General features: G+C 39.0%; 1 protein-coding gene across 3 annotated transcripts in view; it reads right to left on the bottom strand.

The window, feature by feature from the left end:
- LOC149159424 (F-box family protein) overlaps positions 1-20213 on the bottom strand; it is a 121799-nt gene that overhangs the window by 82117 nt on the left and 19469 nt on the right. For all 3 annotated transcript variants that reach the window (XM_089436478.1, XM_089436475.1, XM_089436477.1), the window contains exons 3-5: positions 19368-19522; positions 11096-11183; positions 10798-11006 (exon numbers count right to left, since the gene is read on the bottom strand). In XM_089436478.1, coding sequence (XP_089292604.1) covers positions 10798-11006; positions 11096-11183; positions 19368-19522 — 452 coding nt within the window. The remainder of the gene's footprint in view (positions 1-10797; positions 11007-11095; positions 11184-19367; positions 19523-20213) is intronic.

Genomic DNA, 20213 nt, shown 5'->3' on the forward strand with positions numbered 1-20213 from the left:
TCTTTGACCCCTTCTAGAATAATCCTCCTTGCCTTGATATCATTCTTAGTATGTTGGGCCAATTGTTGGGGATCTTGAAGTGGTGTTATCGCTTGCTTGATAAATTCTCCCACCCCATTATCCTCCAACACAATTGTGATCCTCCCTTTCCAAGAGATGAAGTTCGATGCTCCCTCTAAACAGTGATCAACTCTCAATCCTTGGTATGCCATTCTCCCTGTCCAAGAAACTGCTCTTCAAAATTTGAATCTATGTTTTCCAACAAAAACTGATCTCCGTAGTGTTGGTATTTCTTCTGTTCACAGCTCTGATACCATGTAGAATTACTTGAAATTCTCCAATTGTTTCAGTGAACAATTCTGAAAACAAATTTCTGTTCATAAACATACAGAATTTCTCTACTTATTTGCAGTGGATTAGAACAGAAATAAAACAAATTCACATGATAGCAAAACACAATATTTTTCTAGGGAACCCAACTGGGAAAACCCTCTACTTGTTTGAGAATTTTATTGATAGAAATTCGAGCAATAGATCTCTAAAAATACAATTATTCCAATCAAAAAAGAATCTTGTTTTCTCTCTGATTATCCTAAGCTTGAAACACCTGTAAGAACCCCGGATCCTCCTGCCTTCTTTCCTTACCTGCATTGGTCCAGGAATTAGCTCCTATTTTCTAGCGCATGAGGAGCTCCTATTTCTTAGGAATTTCCTCCTAAATTCTAGCGCATTCCATAAGGAAAAATTTCCTTCTATCAAACTCGCACAAGCCTCTCCTTGGCTCGTTCTTCCTCTCACAAGCTCCACACACAAACTCGTGCTCAAGAATAATGATACAAATTGTGCCTTCGTCCTCCTTATAAGGAAATCGAATAGGCTAAATCTGGCAAGTTTTATTTCTGGAAATCGAACTAGTGATTGATGAGTTAAATAAGTCTAGCTGACTCATGTAACTCGTCCTGCCTCAATTTAGAACTTGAGACTCATGCATGTCAATTTCCAAAACTAACTCGCACTAGGAGACAACAAACTAAGCCTCCCACTCCAGCGCATCAGTCGCACTGCTTCATAACTCATCCTAATTTTTAAGAACTCAAGCATGCTAAAGAACTCGTTGTGGATTCTTTGACTAAGGCAGAAGTCAAAGAAGACCTACACTCTCTACTTTTCAATAGTGTGTAACTGGAGTCCCTCGGTGCCTTCTCTAATTTCAATAGTTTCTCGACTCCTTTACCCACATCCTTATCTTCTCCTTAATGTCACTTTGATACCACGTGAGGTGTATACACACATGCATTGATAGAAATACACATAGTAATGAGAAAGAGTGGATCCATTCATTCGTTAGATGATACATTTTTTTATTACATACTAGGAGATGAGAAGTATGTTACATAATTTCCAAATACCTAACTAAAAACAACTACATTAATTACTATATCGAACACTTCATTATCACATCACTTTATGAGCAAGAATTTTAATCCATGTTACCGAAAAATGGAAACAGATGCAGATCCACCAAATTTTTAAAAAGCCAAAATTTGAATACGGTGAAGAAATGTCATGTACAAAAATTACAATAATATTTTTTAATTTTAAAAAACATATTCAAAGTTAAAAATCAAAACCATTTATGAATCACAACATTAAAATTGAAATCATTAGATAATGTATAAATCTGAATACTGAAATCATAATGCATCAAGCTTTATACGAAAAATGATAGTTGTAAATACAAAATTGAGTGTCTCAGCAATGATCACTTTATTGATATGATGATGTGGAGTAGGTCTAACTACATATAAAAAATTGGTCTACATCCTCATCATTTGAATATTTCAACTCTACATCATGATCAACCTGTCGTCTTTCTTGAAATCTTAATATCTAAAATTCCCAGCTCGTTATAATGGTAAATGAATACCATACACTACTTGAGAAAAGGCTACAATTTATGTATCATATTGTTCTAAGAGGAGACTTCACGTAGAGTAGGATGCAAATGATCTAATTATATTATTAACTGCATAGTCATCCTTTACAACGTTGTTGAAATTGACATCGATATAAAATCAATAAGGGTATGGCAAAATGAAATAATCGATAAAAGAAGATTCCTGGATCGGACGGAGAAGACGGCGTTGCGGGGGAAAGCGCAGAACGAGGGTTTGGACCAATAGGGGATTATTGTTGGTAGCCATGGAGGGGCGAAGAGGGGGGAGTTCTACTCCCTCCTACAGCCATGTAGTGGCAAACAAAAGCAAGGAAGCGGGTTCGAATTGCTTCAAAAAACAAATGGAGGCAGAAATGGAGAGGATCAACACAGAAAAGCCGGAAAACATCAGTTCTCATGAGCAGGAAGAGAATCATGAGGAAGTTAGAGGAGAGAAGAGAACAGAAGGCAGCAGTCAGAGAGCTGAGCACAGGAGTGTGACAGGACTCTGCAAACCCAGGTCAGCCATTAAACCTCGGGTTGTTTTAAATAATCCGGCGCTACAGGAGCACAGGGATCACATGGCAGCATACACAGTTATATGTAAATTTATGGGGATATGGCCAACGGAGAAGGCTTTGCAGGTTTGGATAAGAAACCAATGGAAACCTAAGGGGGAAATAACCCTCCACCTTGGGTCCAAGGGTTTCTTCACAGTGGTGTTCACAAACCTAGAGGACAAAGACAGAGTGTTCGAAGGAGGACCATACTTCTATGCTGCGGCTGGCCTCTACATGCGACCATGGGTGATGAATTTTGTCCCGGAACGAGAAACATTCACATCAGTACTTGTATGGATACAACTCTACTCCCTACCTTTAGATTATTGGCTGCCTGAATCTTTAAAAGCCATAGGAAATAAATTAGATCATTTTTTAAAAATATCAAAGGCGACTCTGTGAGGAAAATCCACCTCCTTTGCTCGCATATGTGTAAAAATGGACCTATCAGGAGCACTTCCGGATGAAATCATTCTAGAAGTTTATGATGAAGAATGGGTGCAGGCAGTGGACTATGAACATGTCCCATTCAGATGCCGTAAATGTCATGAACACAGGCACCTCATCAAAGATTGCCCTTTAAACAAACTGGAGAACAATATGAAAACCAACAAAGGCAAAGACCCCAAAGGCTTTACCAAGATGGGAGGCAAAGGGAAAGGAGGAAAAAAGTACCAAAGGAAAACTAGCGAGGATAAACACCCAAGTCATAACAATTTCAAGATTTTAGAAGAAGAAGGTGGGAACAATGCGATGAACCAAGCATCGGAGGATAATCCTGCAGAGAAGGAAAAAGATGCTAGCATGGAGGATGTACCTGAGAATAGCAAACTAAAGGAAGATCTGCCAAGCATCATGGAACTTGGAAGGGACCATGAGATGACCCCAAGTGAAGTTGGAACAGAGGACCACGAACTATAGGAGATTCTTGAGAGGGAGAATCTCGATCTAGAAAAGTTCTTGGAGCAGGGAACCACCAAAGGGGTTGATTCTCTACCACAAGAGGAGTTTGACAGAGTACAACAGCTCTTCCTCTAGAGATCTCAAGCAAAGGGTTCTGGAGTCAAAAGAAACCATGACAGCCAGGAAAATAGAGGGGTTAAAACAATGGAGGCAACATCAAGACACTCTTCCAAGAACCCAGGCAGGAAAAGAGGAAGGAAAAGACAGAATGAGCTGCTGACAGAGTGTGGGAAACTCATGATTAACTCAGGTAAGATGAAAGATCTTACTAGTTACTCATTTACAAATCTTTCATAATGAAGCTCACGACCTGGAACATTAGGGGTCTAGGAAGTAAAAGGAAACAAAGAAATCTTAGCAATAGAATAAAAGAAGAAAAACTAGACATGGTGTTTATCCAGGAAACAAAATGTTCAATAGATAAAATCAAAGAGATACATAGAAAATGGCTCATTAAGTATGAGTATCTAGAAGTTAAAGCAAACAACACAGCAGACGGGATTCTCACACTCTGGAATCCCCAAAAACTTGGAATCCTGGATGCTTCGCCTTTCAATGGTGATCCAACCTTTGGGTGATAAGGAAATATATATGATCACAAATGTCTATGGTCCTCAAAAACTTGAAGATAAACTCAGGCTTCTCACCTCACTGGAGGAGTTGAGAGAGAGACATCCTGTTATGCCCTGGATTCTGGGAGGGTATTTTAATATGATCAGGTCTCTTACAAAAAAAAAAGTGGGACCAGAACACTAGGCAGAGACTCCATTGCCTTCCAGAACTTCCTAAATGACATGAGGCTAGTGGACACAAAGACAATAAATGGTACTTTCACCTGGAACAATAAGAGGGGAGGGGCTTCTCAAGTTGCCTCTAAACTAGATAGATTTATAATCTCGGAGGACCTCCTTCTCACTGGCCCTGACTTGACTGCATCAATCCTTCCTTTTGAAGGCTCAGATCACTAGCCTATCCAACTTGAAGCTTCTTTTATAGGCACTCCGAGGAATAGACCTTTCAGGTTTCAAAATGTCTAGCTCACTCACCCTGACTTCATCAGTAATATTGGTAATTTGCTCATTCAAGGCACTAATATGTTCCTTCTACAACAGAGACTGAAACACATCAAACTCAGGCTTAAAGAATGGAACAAAAAGGAGTTTGGCAATATTTTCAAAGCTAAAAGAGAGGTTGAACAGAAACTACAAGGAATCAATCAGATCCTTATCACAGATGGCTTTACCGAGGAAAGAAAAATGCAAGCTGACACTCTTCAACAAGAATGGGAAGACAAATGCCAGCGAGAGGAGATCTTTTGGAGGCAAAAATTGAGAGTGCAATGGCTTAAAGAAGGGGACAGAAACACAAAGTTTTTTCACAAGTCAACCATGGATCACAGGTCACATAACAGGATTTCAAAACTCAGAGACACTCAAGGGAAAGAGCTCAGCACCCACAAAGAAATGGAATGTGCTCTGGTACAACATTTCCAAAGCATAGCAGAGGAGCCTCTCATAGACAGATCACAATTTATCAACAACTTCACAAAGTACATTCCAAATCTTGTAACCAGGGAAGACAATTACAATCTTAACAAGCCAGTGACTAAAGGGGAAGTTACTGAAGTCATTAGAGAAATGCAAAATGGGAAAGCTCCAAGACCGGATGGGTTCAATGTTGACTTTTTCAAAGCATGCTGGGAAATATTCAAACAAGATATCCTTGAAGTTGTGGAGGACTCAAGAAGATCCAAAACCGTTTTGAGGGCGCTCAATACTTCTTTCATAGCTTTGATTCCAAAGGAGGAAAAAGCTATGACACCAGACAGATTTAGACCCATAGCTTTATGCAATGTGGTGTACAAAATTATTTCCAAAGTAATTGCAAACAAACTCAAGCCCCTACTTCCAACGCTTATGTCTAAGGAGCAAACTGGTTATGTGGAAGGAAGGCAAATTCTAAACAACATCATTCAAGCTCACGAGGTGGTTCATTCTCTTAAGAGAAATAAGCAAGCGGGGATGATCATACAGCTTGACCTAGCGAAAGCTTATGACAAGCTCAATTGGTCGTACATCAGGGAAGTACTAATAGCGTATGGCTTCGACCACAACTGGATAAGATGGGTAATGGCCCTTGTTACTACAGCTAATTTTTCAATCCTGCTTAATGGCTCTCCATCCAGAACCTTTAGGCCTTTGAGAGGCCTCCGACAAGGAGATCTACTCTCCCCCTTCCTCTTTATTCTCATGATGGAAGGATTAGGCAGAGCAATTAAATCCACCAATATAGAAGGAAGAATCCAGGGTCTCAAACTCACCCCGAATGGGGATGCCTGGACTCATCAACAATTTGTGGATGACACTATGCTGCAGGGTACACCCACAGTCAAGGAAGCTAAAGCGTTCAAACAAATCCTAAACGACTTTGCTATGGCCACTGGTACAAAGGTAAGCCTCACCAAATCAAAAATTTTATTTTTTAATACTGACATTGCTATTCAGAGAAACCTCTGCAGAATTCTCAGTTTTCAAAGAGATCAGTTACAATCCAAATATCTGGGAATACCTCTCACTAATAAACCTATGAGCAAAGAAGTTTGGGAGCCAGTGACTAATAGACTGCAGGATAAAATCAAGAAATAGACAAGCAGGTCTTTGAATTTAGCAAGACGACTAGTGCTTACAAAGGTTGTCCTGCAAACTATTCCCACCTTCATGTTTTCAGCTATTCCTGCTCCTAAAGGAGTTTTGCAACTCATCAGGAATATTCAAAGAGATTTTCTTTGGGGCAAAGGGGAAGAAAAAAAGAAATGGGCTTTGGTAGCTTGGGACAAGCTTTGTAAACCTAAGAACCATGGGGGTCTGGGACTTCATGACCCTGAAACCCTTAGCAAAGTCTTGAGGCCAAAACTTTGGTGGAGATGGCTAAAGGAGTCGGCAACCCAATGGGCCAAGCTCTGGAAACAAAAGTATGCAAACAATTGGCAAGAAAGGGATCATATTCGAATGTCTGGGCACATCAAAGGCTCCCACATTTGGAACAGTGCTTGGGAGAATAGAGCCATAGTTCAGAAGCACAATTTCTGGGAGATCAGAGATGGAAACCTAGCATGGTTTTGGGAGGATAACTAGCAATAGGAACCTAACCTATGTAGAGAAGAATTAGCCAATCTTAAGAATGACACTGACAATAAAGGTTTACTCAGGGTAAGTGATTTCTGGGATCAAACAAGATACAAGGATAAATGGAGAACATGGAAGAACCTGGGATACAGTGAAGAAACCCCTTTGAAGGCCCAAGCAGAAGCTCTTGCAGTCATCTTGGAACAAAGAAAGATTTTAACATCTACATTATCTGACCAACTAAGATGGGGAAGAAACAATGAAGGCAACTTCAACCTCAAAGAAGCCAAAAGAATTGCCATTGGGCTTGACTTTCCAAACCCTGATAAGATATGGAAGGACCTATGGCAAAACTCGCACTGGATGAAAATTAAATTGTTCATGTGGTTGGTGCATCATAAAAAGATTCTGACTTGGGAAAATCTTTGGAAAAGAGGTCTAGTTGGTCCATCTAGATGCCAGTTGTGTGGTCTACAAGAAGAAACGATGGATCACCTACTCAACCTCTACCCATTCACCTCTACCTTGTGGAATTGGGTAGCCTCAATCTTTAGGCAAACTGACAGGGACGCATCCAGCATTACTGGCACTTTAAAGAATTGGCGAAAAGATTTCTCAGAAAATGAAACAGTCAACAAAGCCTGGACTCTGATTCCAGGTTTTTTGATCTGGGATGTCTGGAAAGAACACAATAACAAGATTTTCAAGAACAAAATTGGCTCAACACAGAGCATCATAGCTCAGATTATAAGACAGCTCAAAGAAACTGTAAGTACCTGTCTAAAGAAACCCCCCGAAAACCCTCCTCTAAACCAAGATGCACATATACTTTTGCAATTGGGTCTCCAGTTGTTGATCCCCCAGGGCATAAGCAAGAGCGCAAGCTATACAACAGTGGGTAAGGAATTCTGGCAACCTCCTCCACATGGTTTTCTGAAATTCAATATAGATGGAGCCTCTAAAGGAAACCCTGGAGTGGCTGGTTATGGCGGAGTCATAAGAGATGAGAAGGGATACATACAAATCATCTTTCATAGTCATTTGGGGAATGCCACTAATAATATGGCGGAACTCATGGCCTTAGAGCAATGCCTAGAAATCTTGATTAAGTCAGATTTACACAATGCTATTGTAGAAGCAGACTCTGAATTGATAATTAATTCGGTCAAGAAGATATGCAATGGTACAGCACCAGAAAAAGTGTCAAAACACTGGCGGTTATTGCAGGTCTATCAACGTATACAATCCCACCTGAGAGCCCTGAGAACACTCCAATTTGTTCACGTACGCAGAACAGCCAACAGATTAGCAAATCACTTGGCGAATGAAGGAGTGCTCTGTTCAAGAAGTAATAGAAGATATACTTGGGCATTGACACCCTCAGGGACATTGCGCGAGGACTGTCACAGACAGGCGACCATAGACAGGGAGTATTCTTAGAACATGTAAATTCAGCAGTCAGGGACTGATGAAAACAGTGGAAAATGGACCAAGCGCAAGGGGTAAACAGCGGGCTGGTTGGCAGGCAGCCAACCATAGATTGCCTTGAACTCCACCATCCTATGGATTTCGGGTGGAAAACCACACAGGGGTTAAATCTTCAAACAGACCCGAAAAACATTAGTGTGGTGATTTATGATACTCATCGGGTCCAAAAAATAAATTATTGCGTGGGCAAGTTACCGACCCAAAACTAGCTCTGGACCATCAGATCTCCAAGGATGGGATCGCACAGTGTTTGGGGTGAAAAGATGATCGATGGCTATTCCTCAAGCGGACCCGAAAAAATTTTAGAGAGGTGGTTTTGTTTCTCATCGGGTCTGTAAGTTAAAGTATCGAGTGGGCAAGTTGATGGCCCGAAATGAGCTATTGACCGCCGGATCTCAGAAGGAAGGATCGCACGGTGTTGGGTTGTAAAGATGATCAAAGGTTAAGGAATGGCGGAAGAAATAGATGTTGACCGTCCAATCGACGGAGCAACAAATCGACGATCATCGCACGGTGAAAGAGCGCAGAAGATAACGCAGCGAAGAGGTGGTTTCTCAAAACCTTAAGTGGTATTTCAAGCAGAGGAAGGATGGTAAGTGGTATTGAAGGGTAGTCGCCCGATTCCACTAACCGAGCAACATGTAGCAGCAGAGGGAAAAAAACAACTTTTCGGGCGGGTATTCTCCGTGCTGTTTGTCGACCCGAAATCGCTGTGGACTGTCAGATCCACTAAGCGTAGATCAACGATGGAGGAGTGTCGTGCAGTTTGATTGAGCAGGAAAAGATATTGACCGTTGGATCGTGGAAAGAAATGGACGGTGGAGATCGGTTTAATCGGCGATCGGAGGAAGGTTAAGTGAAGGTGCGATGGAATGTTGTTAAGCGATGCGCCGATAGCGATGGAGCGGACCCGATGAAGTTATGAACGTAGGTGAATTCTTTTTGAAGTCCGGAAAGGACCAAGGAAAAGGGCGAAAAGGTAAGTTATTGCATGTTTGTGGTTATTTCTATTATAAACGGATTATAATAGAAATATAGCGCGATCAGAAGGTTTATGTGATAAGCGAGACTTTTGACATCAAGAGCTTAAGGGTTCGTGTGCGCTGGTTATCCAGAGCGCCACTCTAAGGACGGTTAGATAGACGGGGCAGTTTCTATGTACTCTCTAGTGGACGGATTGTTTTGACAACAGTCCTGATGTAGTTTTGATTAGTCAACCCAGCTGTCTATTGAGTGGTTCACAGAGCTGGTGTTGTTGTTGTACAATATGTATTTTCTCTTGACTAATGGAAGGTTCCACTCTTACTTGATCAAAAAAAAGAAATAATCGATAAAATATCAGTTAAAATTAGCAAACTTCGACAAAATTAATAAAAAGCAAAAAATAAAAACAAAAACCAAAAAAAATGACTTTAGGTGATTTTTTTGGATTGACTCGTGATTTTTACAATTTCATGGTGATTTTATTCCAAGTTTATCATGATTTCTACAATTTTTCCTGGATTTTTCAAACTTAAAAATTGGCAATTATTCCGGCCAATAAAATCAAGGCCCAGAAAAATTCGCGATGTGGTGATTTTATCACGATGTTTGCAACACTGAGCTTTTATACACAGAAAATTGAAAACTGAGTATATATTATATACTACTATGTATATAATGTCTCAAAGCCTTCTCACTAGCATTACCAAAAGTTGAAAATTAAAATTTTAATGTCTAAGACCTTATCTGCTAGCATTATCATGTGCCAACCTACAGGCTACAGCTAAATAATAACTTATACAGCTATACAACCTACAAATTAATAATAAGTAATCTAACTTAAAGTCTAAATAGAATATTTTGTTTTTAATCCCTTTTTTTTAATAACAACCAAAAAGGGGGAAAATAAAGAAATAAAACACCTCTAATGTTATTTGCATAGAATCTGGCATGTGAGGGCTGGCTGGCAAAAAATCAATTTCAGCAGCATGGGATCCATTTTTCGGGTTTGAACAATCCATTTATGTAGCGGATCCTACAGGGATCTGGGTGGGATCCATCTCCATACCCGGATCTTAAATGTTGATCTGTGGATCCAGCATCAGCACCCCACAGATCCGGTAACACGGCTTTTATTATTATGTCTAATCTCAGTCCTAATATGTCTAAGTTCCAAAAATGACCATTATCTCTGACACTCCCATCCTCACATATTGTTCACCTAGTAGTTTCAGAGAGCACACAGTGCCTTGTAACTGACAATTAGGCATAAATGTAAACAATGTTTCTCTTATGAAGACTGAAAACCCAACAAGAATAAAACAAAAAAATAAATTGAATTATGGGGATCCAAACAGTAAAGAACCTTGTTCCTCTAGGAGGTTGCAAGATCCTCTACAAAGTAATAAGCTAGTAACATCCAGAATGAGAACCAGCTGCTCATTAAAATTCACCTATCTAGGCAACAGAAACATCTTGAAAACAGTAAGAAATGCACCAAAGGCAGAGAAAAAGGAGCAAACGTGAAATATTAAAAGAAAAAAAAAATTAAAAAATAGCATGAAAAAATTATTGCACAACAAAAACAAACCATTGCAAAAGAATCATTAAAAACTAAGAATCTGAGAATACCTGAGTAAAAGGCACAAAGTAAAATCAAGTTCAATGATAAATTGAAAGATTAATAGATAAACCATTAGGCCAGATAAAGATCAACCAGAACAAAACAAAACTGATGCTGTACCTCTGTATCTTTTCTTAAAGGCTTCATGCCAATCAATATGAACACTCAGTTCTGCTTTTTGCAGGCTCTGATGCCAAATCCCCCCTTCATCATCTACAGCATTATTTGTGCACCGCTTTCCACGAGCATTATTGGGCACATCATCACCAAAATGAAGAGAATAATGTGCTTTCCACAGTGTATTCTCTTTAGCTGCTACGTTCCAGGACCTGCTATAAGCAAAAAAAGAAAATAGAATGAACAGAATCTAACATGAAACCCCAAAAATTAAACATTAGATGAAATATACATTACATACCTACACACAAGACCTGCAGCAACTAAGGACCGCACGTCCAAAAAACCAAATATATGTATTAGAATATCATCAGCCAGCTGTACTAATTCTGCATCACAAGTATATATCATATTACCCACTGACATATTTCAACCATCAGACTTCCTAATTTTAAGTAATATTTTCACTCAGACACCAAGAAGAGAGTGAAATAATCATTTCACTGAGTAGAAAATATAGCATGTTTTAAATGGATAGAGAAGGTCAGTCTGCAACAGTAGGGGCAATAAACAAGATACTTGAAATTTTAGATTAACTTAAAAGGAATGGAAAAAACCCCACATGAGCATTCAGAGAATATATAGTATTACTAGTGAACAAAGCTATACATCACACAAACACCCAGGGCACAGCTCAATTGGCGATTGCCGTGATAGAAGTCCTTGTGAAGTTTGAGGTGCAAGTTTCAAATCCCCATCATTCCCCATGTGGATCGTGCATGGAGCGTGTATGGGTTCACCTGGAGGTTATAGTGGCAGTGGTTGGAATCAACCCCATGTCAGGAGAGTATGAGCCTGAACCAGCTGCCAATTCCCCTAGATACTAATTAAATAAAATAAATAAATATAAATTATTTTTAACAAACAAACCAAAAAAACAATGACACAATCATTAAGATCACACTGCCAAAAGCATGACCTGGGTGTTCTCTATACAACCTAGTTTCAAAATTACTTCCATTGTTTTGAAGACAGTATTCAGGATATAGTCTCTTCAACATCTAATTTAAGTACAGTAGATTTTATGAGTATCATTTCGACAATTTTGTTTGGCACAACAAGCTTGGTTGAGACGTTATGTAAAGTTGTTTTGAAGTTCATAGTCCCAATATGTTCACATCTATAAATATGTCATCATTTTGTGAGTTTATTTCAGTGTTACAGGAGTCTCCGATCACTCGCGAGTACTCACGATTCCGACTCTGATCTTCAACCAAACGAGCCGATTTGAATCTCGGCGAGTCAAACTCATGTTGACCAAGTTTGACTCATGGTTAACATGAGTTTGACTCGCGATTTCGGCGATTTGTAGAGGACTCAATGAGCCACTCAGATTCATAGGTTAAAAGTCCGCAGGGTTTTATTTTGTGGTTTCAATTTCACTTCTTCTTGCCACCTGTCGCGCTTGGAGGTCACTTTCATTTCTTCTTGTTGCCTGCCTATCCAGATACGTCGTGGATCAAACGACGCCCATCACGTTCTTTCTTCACTAAGTGCAATTTGGCTTCAATAAACATGAACCCTTTCTCTAATTCATCAAGATCGCAATGGGTTTTGCTGGTCGACTTCATGTATACAATATTAGGCAGACGACTTCATGTATTAGGCAAAAACTTTAGCATTGGTTGGATCGCTCGTCTTACTAGACTACGCTGCTTTCCAGGTTTTCTATGCCTTAGGTCCAGCCACGCCGCCTTCACCCCGCCCAAAGAGTCACCTAAGTGAATTATGGGTCTACTTATCAAACACGACTTACTTGCCTCGATGCTCATGCAAGTAACTATTGACTTGGTTCAATGGTTGGTATACGTACATATTTGTGGCTACTCCCCAATGGTCGAGCAACGTTCTTTTCCTTTAAAAATGTCATTTTGAATAAAAGAAACTAGTTGGAGTATGTTAAAGCTCTATATCGTTTTGAATAAAAGCAAATCGTTGCAGAATGTTGGAACTTTACAAGGACCTATAATAATGAAACAATTCCTTAAATTCATTTGTTGTCGTCGAGTGTATAAGTGATCTACCAATGGGTATAATGCACTACCAATGCAAACTTAACCCAATTTAGAAGTCATGCTACTGTAACCCCAAGTAAGATTTTAGTAGGTCAGTGGTGTTGGTTGACAAAAACTTGGAAGTTGCTTGTGTCGTTTGAATCTTTGTACCTGTTTTTAAATGTTTTCCAATAATAAATATATTTTATACTTGAAGTATACACATTGCCCTCATGATTTTTTGGACATCTGTTGATATCATGCATTGTTTGGACATGGCTTTATTGAATATCAATGAAATATGTTTTTTTTTTTTAATTCAATATATGTGTATATATTTATTTATTGTATCCACCGATTTTTTCCCGATCCGATTAAAACTCTTCGCTCTTTTGCCTCGCCGATTTATTGCCGATTCCGAGTCTGGTAACATTGGTTTATTTTCTATGTGATACAGAAGCAGTAATAAGACAAAAGCATTGTTCTAACTTCTAACAACTGACTAGTCTGGACAGGTCAACACCCCTAATCCTCCTAAACAGTCTCTGAACCAGACAAGCAAGCTGGTTCAAATGCTGAACTAGATAATTCAGGTGCCAAAAAGGGCAGTTCAGACCAGTTACCACTGTGAACTGGTCTGGGGTACCAGCAAAAATTCCACAGAAAAAAACAAAAATTAAGGAGAAAAGAAAAGAATCCACCCCTTGGTAGTCTGGACACCAAACTGAAAAAACAGCCAGTTTAGACCGGTTCCCACTGTGAACTGATATGTGGGACCAGAAACAGTTCCAGAGGAAAAATGAAAATTAAAGGTGAAAGAAATGAAAACCCCCCTCCCTCGTAATAAGCAGTAGTATTAGATTCTTTGAGTTAACTAATTAAAAAGGGAAGATAAAGGAGAACGCAGTGTTTCCACTGGTGTATATCATGTATGAGAGTATGGGTCCTGGGATTGGCATTTAATCAAGAGCACCAAGTCCTCTACTTCAATGTTAGCTGTACTGGTCCTCTTCGCTAAAGCCAAAATCATTGATTAGGCAATTTTTGCTTTGCAATCTTATTTTAACACTTGTATTAGGCGTTGTCATCAAAATTAAAAGGTGTTTACTGATGTCCCTGGAGAATCAAGGAAGAGGCAAACGCTAGAAGAGGAGGCAGAGGGTGGCATATGTAGTTCTTTATAGCATGATGTTTTCTATACTGTAGAGGCCATTTAGAGCCTCGATCTCCATCTATTTTGTTTAGACATGTATTGTGATTTGCATTTGCATCGATCTTGCTATATTCAGCCTAAGTACTTACATGTAATCTACATGAACAAAAATTGCATATTTGGTGTCTAATGGTTTGGATTTACAATGACATACATGATTATTCTATTAAAATTTGCATTGTTTATAATATATATATATATATATATAAGTAAGCCAGTTCAGAAGCTAATTAACCCTACGACAAAAGTATTCTCCTATGATATAGCTTGTTAGCCAGCAACCCTTACCATGCTCCATGCATAGCCAGCCTCAAATATCTCTCACCCATTACCCAGTCAGAATATTCATTGGTCTAGATTGTTCATCCAATGAAGGTGGGTCATCTTTTGTGAAGTACATTAATCATTATTGCATTCAAGTGATTTCGTTTAATAATTAAGGAATTCTAGTATAGAGCACATGTTGAAATTGGATTATAAACCACTATTAGTTGTGTTTTTGTTCCTGTACTTCACCTCGGTAGTTATCATTTGGCCCTAGTCCATTGTGAGCTTCCTTAGGGTCTAGGATAGGCAGAGATAAGAGGCTCTGATAATGACAGCACTCCACGTTATTCACACTTACAACTTCATATTATTCCCTTGTTTTCATTCATCACTCTCTCGTTTTCTTTATCCCATTTTTTGATTGGCTGGCGTCAGTTGCTCTTATTGGTTCCATGTTGGCCTTGTCATATGAGAATGGGTTGGAAATACCCGATGCAATGAGTGCTAAGTGGACTATTCAAAAATCATGAGAAATTAGTCAGTTATGACTACCTCTCATGGAAATGGTCATAGATGTATGACTTACTTAAAGCAGTGGGATCCCAAAAAATGATATCTAATATAATGCATTGCGAAAACCTCCAATACTTAATTCAAAAGAGTGAAGGGAACTCTACTTAAATGGTTCATGAAGCATAATACTTGCTAAGGTTTTGCAAATGGGGTAGCAAGCTAAGTGGTCTTGATTGTGGGGAAAAACTCCACAGTTAAGCGCACCTGAGCCAGCGACGATCTGGGATGGGTGACCTCCCGGGAAGTCCTGGTTACCGGGTGCAAGCCCCGGAAGTGATGATTGATGCTATGTGATTTATTTCACTAGTTTCAATCCCACTTCTTCACCCCTGTGAGCATCACCTGATGCAATGAGTGCTAAGTGGACTATTCAAAAATCATGAGAAATTAGTCAGTTACAACTACCTCTCATGGAAATGGTCATAGATGAATGACTTACTTAACGCAGTTGAATCCCAAAAAATGATATCTAATATAATGCACTGCGAAAACCCCCAATACTTAATTCAAAAGAGTGAAGGGAACTCTACTTGAATGGTTCATGAAGCACAATACTTGCTAAGGTTTTGCAAATGGGGTAGCAAGCTAAGTGGTCTTGATTGTGGGGAAAAACTCCACAGTTAAGCACGCGTGAGCCAAAGGCAATCTAGGATGGGTGACCTCTCGAGAAGTCCTGGTTACCGGGTGCAAGCCCCGGAAGTGATGATTGATGCTATGTGATTTATCTCACTAGTTTCAACTTTCAATCCCACTTCTTCACCCCTGTGAGCATCACCCGATGCAATGAGTGCTAAGTGGACTATTCAAAAATCATGAAAAATTAGTCAGTTACGAATACCTCTCATGGAAATGGTCATAGATGAATGACTTATTTAACGCAGTTGAATCCCAAAAAATGATATCTAATATAATGCACTGCGAAAACCCCCAACAGTCACGTCTATTCATCCTCAACGTTTGCTATAGATACATGATGCCTCATACTCATTTGAACACACTCATCTTCACACATCTCTCTCTCCTCATCTGATTAGGTACGCGTTTATGGGCAGCATGTCTCTCCACACGTGTGAAGGAAAGGAAGGGCAATTTTATGTTTCAGAGTTGACCAGGTTTGACCGAATTTTCAGAGGCTATTTTTGGGCTGCGTTGACCAAGCATTGACTTGTTTTTCTCGATTTTGGGTGGAGGAATTATTTCCTAGCATGCTGGATTTTTGGGCACAGAAATCGAGGCATTTTGTTGACTGTTTGACCAATGTTGACTGTGGTTATGGCTAACCACAGGTTGACTGTTTGACCAGACTTTGACTGGGTTGAATTTGATTGTTTTGAGGGTTGTTTCATTTTGTTGTTTGGAGGTCAAAGTTGACTGAAGTTGACTGAATCTTTGAGGGTCAAATCTGTCTTGTTGACCAATGTTGACTTTTCTGCTTAAGGCTCTTTTGCTGCTGTTCTAAATTATCAGAATTTGTAAATTGTACTCTCTCTCTACTGAACTATTGAAGACTAAAAGAAGAATTGATCAAGGGTTTCCCCACATTGGGGTTTGTCCCTGGCTGGTGCCACATCTTGTGTCCTCTTATCTTGGCTTGTCTTCTACTATTTATGTTTATGTTCTATCTGCATTTTACTATCATGTTGATGTGATTGCTAAACTGAATATTGATATTGGGCTAATAAAGAAATTGAAGTAGAATTGCTCTAAAGCATACAACATACCATTGTTGCCTAAAATTAACATTAGGTGTGCTCAGGAAATGACCGAACGCCCCTAGGCTAGCATTATACCTTCTTGATCGATGTTGCTCTTCCCTTGGTGATGATTGAGGATGATGATGACTTGCTATCCCTTTGAAGGAGATTCCAAACCTTTTACCCTAGTGACATCATGCCCTAGCATAATGAAGTCACCATTTTGATGCATTTGATGATGGATTTGGCTTTCAAAAGGACAGCATTGGTCTTGAGAGGGTTTTCTTTGGTGATGAAGCACAACTTTGATGAGGTGGCATGACTTTTGGGATAAGACAAAGCCCTAAGGTCATCCCTTGCACCTTTTCATGGAGAGACATACATTTTGGGAGATGATGTCACCCTTAGAGACTTTTAAACTCACACGTGCAGGTTAATTGAGGCTTATTTTCATGTTATTTCATTATTTGGCAATCTTTAGGGGTTGCCTTGACGCAGATGACCTACCACCTTTTATCACGAATTTAGCATATTTAGGGGAATTTAGCCTAATTTGAGCATAAATCCACCTAGTTGCTCTCATATAAGTCGAGGATTGTTGTCAAGTGGGTATAGCTCGGGTGGTAGGGAGGAGTCACTCTTATCCTCCCCACTTAGGTTCCAGTCCCACAAAGATTGGCATGCTCACTCCTTGGGAGTAATTATTTTTAAACCCTGAGGATTAGCTCAATCGGTTGAGGTCCCGTTGCTAAAGCACCTTGCCATTGGGAGGTCACGCACATTCAATTCTCCTCGATGACCTTGGGGTTAGACTCGAATTAGTTTGGCCAAGGGGTGTGGTCCCTTAGGGTGGACCTACCCTAATTTTCCATGAAAAGAAAGGTCGAGGATTGCTTTACCTCTTGGATCATTGTCACACTTAGATTATAACTTCTCATCATTACTGATTTTTCCTTCTTGTGAAGAGTGGAGACCTAGTTCAGCGACTTTCTTTGATGGATCTTGTGATGTGATATGATCACTTTTCATGGATGCTTATGATGGATCTTGGATGTTGCATGGTGAAGCATGTCAATTTATTTGCTTTATCTTGATATTATGTTCCATGGGATTAATGTTCTTGTGCTAAGTTAGTTTATTTGGTATTTGTTTCATTGTCCCTTGTTGAGCTAAACCCTTCCTCCAAGTATTTAAGAAATAAAGATAGGTTTTTCTTGCCCTTAATCATCTGGAAAATTGACAACCTAAATCTCAAACCTTAGGGTAAGTTAGTTTATTTGCCCTAGTTTTGTATGGATTTAAAATTACTTTAAAAAAAATTAGTTCTCCATATGCCCTAGATTGAAAAGGCACTAGCCTATAGGCCATCTCGCTTGTGGTACTCTTCTAAATATAAAATCATTTATTTTTGTTTTATGGTAAATTAGGGTTAAATTGCAGCAAAATCTTGTATTTTCATCATTTAACGACTCACACATGTATATCATATGGTTAACTGTTAGATATTGTTTAAAAGTGCATTAGAAAAGTTAAATTGAAATTATTCATGCATTTTTCAGCCATTTTCTAAGGTTGACATCAAGTTTTATTTGATGTTATATGTCTTATTAACCATCAAAATTTGTTATACTTCGGTCATTAATTTACTCTCAAATTTAACCTTTATTCCTCATAGTTTAATCATTATTTTCATGTCTAAATTTGCCACTGTTATAAACTATTATTTTGCTGCAATTTGTTGGTTCAAACCCCTAGTTTATAGCAGCTTTGATTTTTCCTTGATTTGGTGTATGTAGGAAATCTGTTTGAGACTCTTTAGGTCAACCATAGCCTTTATATTGACCCACAGCTCCCTTGAACCCAAATCTGGAGTTTACTCCATCCACCTCAAACCCTAATTTCCTATACCTTCATCTGGTTGATTTGCATTGTAGGATCCTTAAGAGGCACTTAGCTTAAGATCCTTGGGTTACTTGATCCCTATTCCCTACCAGGGAAGTCTCCTTTGTGTTAGATTGTGTCCTTCACTAAAGAGAGCGGAGTAGTTGCTGATGTGACAATGATAACAATCCCGTGTGTTGCATATTGTTTGAACCACCTAGTGAGGCTTTGCGCTAAGCGCTAGATTTTGTTGTAACAGAACCTATACATAACATAATGTGAGGACAGATGATGGAGTGGTATGTGTAGCGACTAATGAGCACTTGGATAGCCTACCTCAGGCTAACCCTGCATTGTAATTGCTGAAGTATTATCATTCATATTTGGCATTTATCAATCTCTCCATTTCTTATGTTCAAAATGATGTTTGCATTTATAAAATCTTGTATTGTTTTCCAACTGGTGGATAATCCACTTGTACGATCCATTTGCTCAAAGTGTATTCAGCATCCATGTGCACAAATTTACACATTATTTCATTTTCGACGAACAACATCCATACTTTAAGCCCTATAATGCATCCATCCAATATGCCCTATAATACTTCCATCCAACCAAAAACTTGCAAACTGTATTTTTGAAAAAGTTGATATTGGTATGGCTAAAGAGATCAAACCTCGAGGGAATACACCAATATTATTCTCTCATATTGAAATATTACCATAACAACTCCTAAAGTTATTTCCAGATAAGTTCATACTTTTTAAACAGAAATCACAGCCTCCTTTCACAACCATTTTGAAGCAAAATCAATTTTTCAAGTCAAATATTCAAAATTATTATTCAAGAAATCTTGTAAAAATAAAATGATCACAAAAAACCAATAATTACCTGTTTCTCCCTGTCTAACTTTAGAGTGCCGCCGCAATGCAACTGCAGCGTGTTTGAACTCAGTAACAGCTAACGCCTTTTTCTGCTTTGGTAGAGAAGCTTCCGCTGCTTGAAGTAACAGGTTCGCAGCTGAAATCCCTTGACTTGAACCCACTCTGTAACATTAGAACAGTTCACATTTAAATGTTGTAAACCACCATAACTGGTGTCGGCTAGATAATGCATCCAATCCATTAAAATAATCAGATAACTTTGCCGTGAAGCACTCAACTAAAAATGATGCATGAGGCCAGACTATAGGACCATTAAGTACGTGTTTACTGATCATATAAAATACCACTGGTTAGAAGGCTGTCAAGGTTTACAAGATGTACATGCAGTTCTCAAGGTAACTCTATTTTATAGCATGAGGATTGTGATGAATGTGCTTCTAACTTTCTCGGTACAGAATCTACTAGTGCCCTCAAATGGTAAGTCTATCAGGATTGGGAAGAGTGACAATCCTTGTTGGTAAGGTTTATGCTTCGTTAATACATTTTACCGACCTTGAATCTGAGGCTAAATCAAAAAGATCGCAACGTTCATTGATATCACACCCCAGTGATCCTATCTTTGTGCTTGAGTTATGATTTTGTATTTATGACCACACTATGATTAATGACACTGTCAAAAAGCCACAAGATGAAACAGATTCATGCAACCAACTTCTTGAACAATGGATACCAAAGTTCTGTTAAAATTGGCCAAGGCGATTTAAGATTCAGGAACCTCCCAGTGATTTAATTAGAAAGACAGCCAACTTCCAAGGTTTTGCAGCAAGAATTTCACAAAATTGCCTTTTATCGG

Source organism: Pinus tabuliformis, chromosome 5_2 (genome assembly GCF_031772625.1).
Source record: "Pinus tabuliformis cultivar Carrire ecotype Pingquan chromosome 5_2, CPIR1, whole genome shotgun sequence".
Lineage (NCBI taxonomy): Eukaryota > Viridiplantae > Streptophyta > Pinopsida > Pinales > Pinaceae > Pinus > Pinus tabuliformis.